Raw genomic sequence first — 7,123 nt, forward strand, 5'->3', positions numbered from 1 at the left:
AAAATCCACCAATACACCATGCAAAATAGCATCCATAGTTAGCAACTAGTATGTGGTAGGAGCTTCTATCACAATCTGTGCATGTGCAGCTAGATTGCGCACAAAAAATGCCTTCTTGCATCATGTGTCGCGCAGGCCAGGCCATATATGTACATGTGCATGAGTGTGCTGATCCCCACATGCACAGTCAGTGCAGCATAGTTTTTTTTTCTTTTTTCTTCCAGACTCCTGAATCGTATGCGCGCGCGTGACGAGAAACATAGAAATAAAAACGTGTGGCCTTACCTGCCTGCGCGCGAAATCGAAAACATCCTCGTGTTCTGGCCTGCGCAACGAATTAAAGTTTGAATTTAATATTCCCGCGTATAAAACAATGCAAAGTACGGGAAACAGGTCGAGCCGTGACCGCGACTTGCAGTTTTTGATCAAGCCGCGAAGCGAGAGCTGGTGGTGAGCCTCGGCCTCGCTGCACCAGCTCGAGCCGCGGTCACTATGGTAATGATGACGTTTCATGCCGCAGATGATGTGCAGCGGAGCCACAGTGGAGCCTGGCCCTAATGGAATCACTGACAACATGCTGCCTGCACATTTAGTGAGGGGGTCTTTCTGATCACATATTGACATAATGCTACATTGCATTTCGAGGCTCTACTGTCCTTCGATGTGTATGTGTGTGTGTGTGTGGGGGGGGGGGGGGCTATCCTGTCGACTGAAGGGGGGGGGGGGGGCTCTGCTGTCCACCGTGAGGGCCTCTACTATCCATCGATGGGTGTGTGTGTGTGGGGGGGGGGGGGGTGCTTTGCTGTCCACCAGGGGGGGGGGGGGGCTTTACAATCCACCAGGGGGGGGGGGGGGGGGCTTTACTGTCCACCGAGGGGGGGGAGGGGCATCAGGTGAGGCTCTACTGTCACAGCACTACCTACATGTAGAATCTGGATCTGTTTCTAGTTTTTGTTTTGTTTTGTATACCACTTTGCGCTGCAGTGAAAAGACGATCGATCTAATTGACGACTGGTCTGCGTTTGTTAGCTCGATTGAACCGTTCATCGGTGGAGAGGAGGAAGGTGATGAGAGAGGTTGGTTGCTTTTTGAACTCTGCAATTCTTCATTCCGTATTTCAATACTGCCGGGTGGTGATGGTATTTTCTCCGGCAATGACATGGCAGAGTTTTAGCAGAGCTTACGGGGCGGACAATCAGTACATACATGTACATGATTGTATAGTTTGAAGTAGTTCTGGAGTCAAACGTATAGGGCATGAAAGTGCTATGTCACAGCCATGACAACCCTGACTTTTGGATCAACTTGGATCCCGGTTTTCGGTGTGAATCCTTACACGATTGGGTGGTTTTCCATCACGGCATATTGACACATCCACCGGTAGTGACTGAACTGGGCCCTCCCGGTCAAGGACCCACTCCTGGTACAGGAGAAAATCACACCTGGATGCGACACGAGGGAGAGGGTTCCAACCACCACATCCTATACTTCGCTATGGGCAGTGTGGATCCAAGAGTCGGTATTTGCCGTTAGATTTTGACTTCCGACGTCATCGCTTTCAAGCCCTATACTGTAAGACATGTTATTATAACGAGTCGCAAATTAAACGATTGTCCAAAATTCATAGGTTAACGAGAAGATATGTTATAACGATCTTGCAGTATTCCGCCATATCAACACACGACATATATGAAGCCATACGGCCTAAACGGATCTCATTATTACGAAGAAATGTCAGCCGTTAAAACGTTAGATTTACTTTCTCGTTATATATACATGTCTTATAGTATGCTATACTTCGCTATGGGCAGTGGGGATCCAAGAGTCGGTATTTGCCGTTAGACTTTGACTTCCGACGACTTCTGATGTCCTCGCTTTCAATCCCTATTCTCTGGGAGTGTAGTAATTGCCGTTCGAGTGCTGGCGGGACTATTATTTTTCTTTCACTTTCACCTGGCTTTTTTAAAGTGTTGTATTTCAGAGGAAATGATCATGGGGCAGGTGGCCAAAATTTCCTTTGCATTTGAAAATTCTCCGTGAAGTCCGAAATATGTACCATGTATAAAACTTCACTCCTCAACTCCAATGACCGTCTCTATACTGCAACTCAAATTAATTAGAGGATATGCCAAATAACATGCAACTGGACTTAAGAGGGCATCGCACACAAGTTGCATACACATTATACTACAATGTGTACACGGTAGACCCTGAGCTCTGCAGGAATACTAGTCACAGGTAGCCGTACAACTTTGAACTTTGTATGCAACTACTCTGCAATGCCCTCCCAAGTCTAGTTGCACGTTATTTGGCATATCAGAGAGGTTCTGCTACACGGACCTACGTACCAAACTCCGTGTCAACTGCAGCGAAGTTTGACACGGATTTTTCGTACGTTGCACCGGTTCTGCTGTACGTAGCATGCTCGTAGCATGCACAAACACCCCACCACATGTACTCTGTACGCTCAGTTTTCACACGGAGTCCAGTCCGTGTGAAGCGCGCTTCACACGGAAAACGGTATGAAAAAATCCGTATGAAACTTGATCCCGTACCGCGGCGAAGTTTCCATACGTAATTTGGCACGTTTTACCGTGTGGCAGAACCTCACTATCATCTATTAGAGGATGTCTTTGATGATACAGTATGGGACATGTACGGGATAGTGGGCATGGCCGACGACAGAAACACACACACACACACACACACACACACACACACACACACACACACACACACACACACACACACACACCTTCTGACCTTTTGGCGCCCATCACCGGAGGCGATGTGTGAACTGGTGTTCTACCTCTGCCGATCATGACCGGAGAGCGGCTAAGCAGGCCTCCGCAATCTTTTTTTCTTTTCAATTATTATTTTTGGCATTAAATAAGGCCTGTTGTCCTTTCCTGTTCTCCGCTCTGGTGCTGTGGTAGCAAAATGCGGAAAAGCGGCTGTTGAGCTGGTGGATCCCGAACACAAGAACCAGTACACGACTGTCCTGAGATCGTTTCACGAGATGAAAAAAGGATACATCAGAGGCACGGGCAAAGGAGAGAACAACCTCTCCTGCATCCTGTTGTATCTCATGCAACGTCCGGCCACGACCGTCCAACAGCTGTTTAACCTGCTGGCTGCTAGTGCCAAGCATAACCGCCGCCGTCTCTTCAGCACAATCAAGTGAGTTGCATGCGGAGTGTGTGCAGTGTGTTGTGCGTGTACCTGCTATTGATGCAGTGCTAGTAGGGAGTTCAGTTCCGGTCGCTGAAAATCGAAAAATGCAGTCACAGCTCGCCGCGTACAAAGTGAATGGGCGCGTCGTGGCAGCAGTTCGGGATGCACTTCGAGGTACAAGTATCTTCTCCCGCGGCCTTTTCGGCCTTGTCGATGCTATTTTTAGGTAGCTGAGGTCATTACCTTTCCAATGGTTCCACACATGCCATGCTTCCGAAAATGATGCCTCCGCGCATCGCGCCGATGCACTTCGAAGTACTAATTTCGACCAGGTGCGTACTCGGCCTCGCGAGGAACACCCTATTTTCGTGTTCAGCGGCCTCGGATTTGTCTAAAACAACTGTATTCTAGAACATTTAGGCTCGCGCTTTATCGCGGTAGCAGGGAAATAATCCCAGAAACCAGCCCACGGCGATATCCTGGGTGTGGACGAATAAAATCGAGTGAACTGCTCGCACACCGTAGTAGTGGTGACGGTGAACACGTGTGACTTGTGCACGTAGGCGCGCACGGCATGCATGCACACATCCTGTATCGCCATGCACTTCTGCATGTACTCACCGGGTAGTGCAGTGCTGGACGGAAACCACACGACCCACATACATGCTTGCATTTACTTCTGCGACTGTTTTCACCCCAATTTTCGTATCTTCTATCGACTATGGGTTCAATTTTTCACAGGTTGGTTCTCACCTCTTCCCGGTTTAGAAAAACTAGCGTTTTATGCGAAACTCGCAAATTTGATTTTTCGATTAAATTCCCTTCTGCTAGTGATCCTTATCTGTGCATTCTAGATCCGTCTACCATGCGCCAACTGCCTGTGTGTGTGCACGCATGTGTGTGTGTGTGTGTGCACGCATGTGTGTGTGCGTGTGTGTGTGCATGTGTGTGTGTGCGTGTGTGTGTGTGCATGCATGTGTGTGTGTGTGTGTGTGTGTGTGTGTGCGTGCGCGTGCACATGTGTGTGTGTGTGTGTGTGTGTGTGTGTGTGTGTGTGTGTGTGTGTGTGTGTGTGTGTGTGTGTGTGTGTGTGCGTGCGTGCGCGTGCACATGTGTGTGCGGGGGGGGGGGGGGGGGGTAGCTTCATGAAATGCAGTAGAAGGCATCGCCAAGTAGTGGCCATCACCGAGCGACCCTCGCTCTCTCATGAACTACATTGTACATTGTACTGAAGAAACATGCAATTCACACTTTAATGTGACCACTGGTGTACGTTTCAATGTGACCACTGGTGTACGTTTCAATGTGGTCACTGCCATGAAAGACCACCTGTGTTTAGAGACCCTGAATCAGTTCAGGTATCAGAAATTTATGTTACCATGGTTTCAGCACACCTGTGCACACAGACCACCTGTGTATAAATGCCACCTGTGTATGAAGACCTCCTGTGTGTTTAGACTACTTGTGTATGAGGACCACCTGTGTGCTAAGACCACCTGTGTGCTAAGACCACCTGTTTTTAAAGGTCCCCTGTTGAATAAAGATCATCCGTGTGCTAAGGCCACCTGTGTATAGAGACCACCTGTGTGGTGCGACCACCTGTGTGGTGCGACCGCTTGGGTATAGAGATCACCTGCGTATAAAGTACACCTGTGTGGTGCGACCACTTGTGTATAAAGATCCAAGTGGTAAGAATCACCTGTAATGTATAATATTAATGACCCATACACAGGTGGTCTTTACACGGGTGATCTTTACACAGGTGATCTTTAGACAGGGGGGTGTTCGGATGAGAAGAATGTTCGAATAAGGGAGCAGTCATACATCTATCTAAAACATGCATATTCCCGCATGTTTTCATCATTTTTCATTCTCTTCGGCAGTACAACAGGAACTAGGTGCACTCCAGCTCCTAAAAATGACACTATCGGGATACCTTTTGACTCCAACCTGTTTGTAACTCATCTTGTGCCTCGCTTGAATGGTGCTAACAGTGGGGAAAATAGCCGCGGCAAAAACCTCGAAAAGCAGCTATTTTTTATTATCCAGCCCCAGCAAGTGATCACTTGCTGGGGCTGGATAATCGGCGTTCTACTGTAAGTTTATGCGAATCTTCAGACCTGATGATTGGCCTAATAAGTTATAACTTCGCCAGGAAACTCTAGAGCTGGAACAAAAGTTAGCCCAGTTCCATTTTACAAACACCAGTGTGTCTTGCTGTGCTCCTCTGTCTTTCATCCGGGTCTCTTCGCGGCACCCATTCTGCACTGTCCCATGACAATGAGAAGTTCTCTCTACCGGTGTTTGGCCTGTGTTGTTTTTTTTGCCAGGAATGCCAAGTACTTGGAATGATACGCCGCTGAGGAGATGCAAACTGGTCCAGATATGGCAGGGGAAGGCCAAGCGTCTGCTCTCCGATCCCCCGGCATCTCAGTGCCTCGGCTGGGTCGGATTCAGTAGCTGCAAGCAGCCTGGCCTCCCTCCAGGTAGCTCAGAGTGGACCTTGTGACCAGAGCAATCCTCACTAGGCATCATGGGTGCTGTGTGTTTTCATTGCGAGTGAGCCTGTGTTGCTGTGATCTGCCGCCCATGCTCTATTCCTTGATCATGAATTGACAGTCATGTCACGGCTGTTTTTAATGGCGTTTATTGAAGTTTTTTTAAGTACACTTGAAACGTACATACTGTACTATTTTCTTTCCAGCTAGTAAGTTTTGAAAATAAATAAACTTTCACTTTTCAATCCAAGGCAGACAACCAGGAAAGTTTTTGAGGCTCCTCTCATTCCCGCCATCAAGGTATCAATGTAATAAGAATAGTAAATTTATTAAGGCACGCTTGAGTTAGCATTTTACTGAAACTTGACTAACGATATTGAGATCACCATGCCTCTGTGCATTGAGCCAATCCAGATTGATTGAATTCATAGAAGCCCAGTCTATATTTCTGGAGACTTGATTTATGCATTCGCATTCAAGACTGGAGATCTCACCAGAACTTAGTACTGGAGTAGAAGGTGGTTAAAGGGGAAGTATACCCTAAAATCAAATGTTCACCAGCTGTAGTCTCCGGGGTGCTGAGTCAAAAATCGACTCAAAATTGTCTTGGTCCGAGGAAGCTGAGACGCTCCCTTCCTCCTTTATTCCAAATCGAACTCGCCACTTCCACCGTCACGGGCCGAAACTGGGTGACTGCGCCCTACTAGATGGGGATTTGTATGCAAAATGTCACTAAAGGCGCCATTTCGTTCCTATAAAGGCACGGATGACCGCGATTGGCCCATAATTATGTTGTAGTCTTTTGGACACTGAGTCGACTGGTTTTGGTCCGCCGGGAAGGCTGCGATACCACGTTCGGCCCTTATTCCCAATCGAACATGGTTGAACAAGCGGTCCCGTGCTCGTGCGCACACCAGTCACCTGGGCCTGGTCAGTAGTCACCAGGGAGTCGTAAAATACCGGTATTTTACGACTCCCTGGTAGTCACTGTACAAATACAGCAAGAGTACAATCCTAACCGTTATATACAGTCTTGAATGCAGGGTACCGCACTACCGGTAGATTGGTATATCTACAACTAAGTTACACTAGTTACAGCCTGTTTGGGCGCATTCCCGTCAGAACGCTCCGTCCCTATCAACGACACGTGTTCGCCGCCCGGTTGTAGTTTCCCAAGCGAGCCTGCAGACTCACCTCCTGAAATCATTCGCATAGCCCTTGTCACTTGTTATAACAAGTGCTAACGCATCTGTCGGTAAACGAGATGGAGAAATAAAAACGAGAAATACATGACATACACACCCTCTCCATTATTTCTGTTATTGCATGCGCATGGTCACCTATCTGTATGCGCATGTTTACACAGACGTCTCAAACCGGGTTCGCGATAGCGTTTCTTCAAATGAAAAAAATTGGTGGTTAAAACTTTGGACTTTGTGACTCGTTAGACT

General features: G+C 47.9%; 1 protein-coding gene across 2 annotated transcripts in view; it reads left to right on the top strand.

Annotated features, from left to right (window-relative positions):
• LOC135811874 (uncharacterized) overlaps window positions 1-6,080 on the top strand; it is a 33,758-nt gene extending 27,678 nt beyond the window's left edge. For both annotated transcript variants that reach the window (XM_065325116.1, XM_065325115.1), the window contains exons 11-13: window positions 985-1,076; window positions 2,937-3,180; window positions 5,505-6,080. In XM_065325116.1, coding sequence (XP_065181188.1) covers window positions 985-1,076; window positions 2,937-3,180; window positions 5,505-5,526 — 358 coding nt within the window. In that variant the 3' untranslated portion in view covers window positions 5,527-6,080. The remainder of the gene's footprint in view (window positions 1-984; window positions 1,077-2,936; window positions 3,181-5,504) is intronic.
• Window positions 6,081-7,123: the final 1,043 nt, after the last annotated feature.

This window comes from Sycon ciliatum, chromosome 3 (assembly GCF_964019385.1).
Source record: "Sycon ciliatum chromosome 3, ocSycCili1.1, whole genome shotgun sequence".
NCBI classification, from domain to species: Eukaryota; Metazoa; Porifera; class Calcarea; order Leucosolenida; family Sycettidae; genus Sycon; species Sycon ciliatum.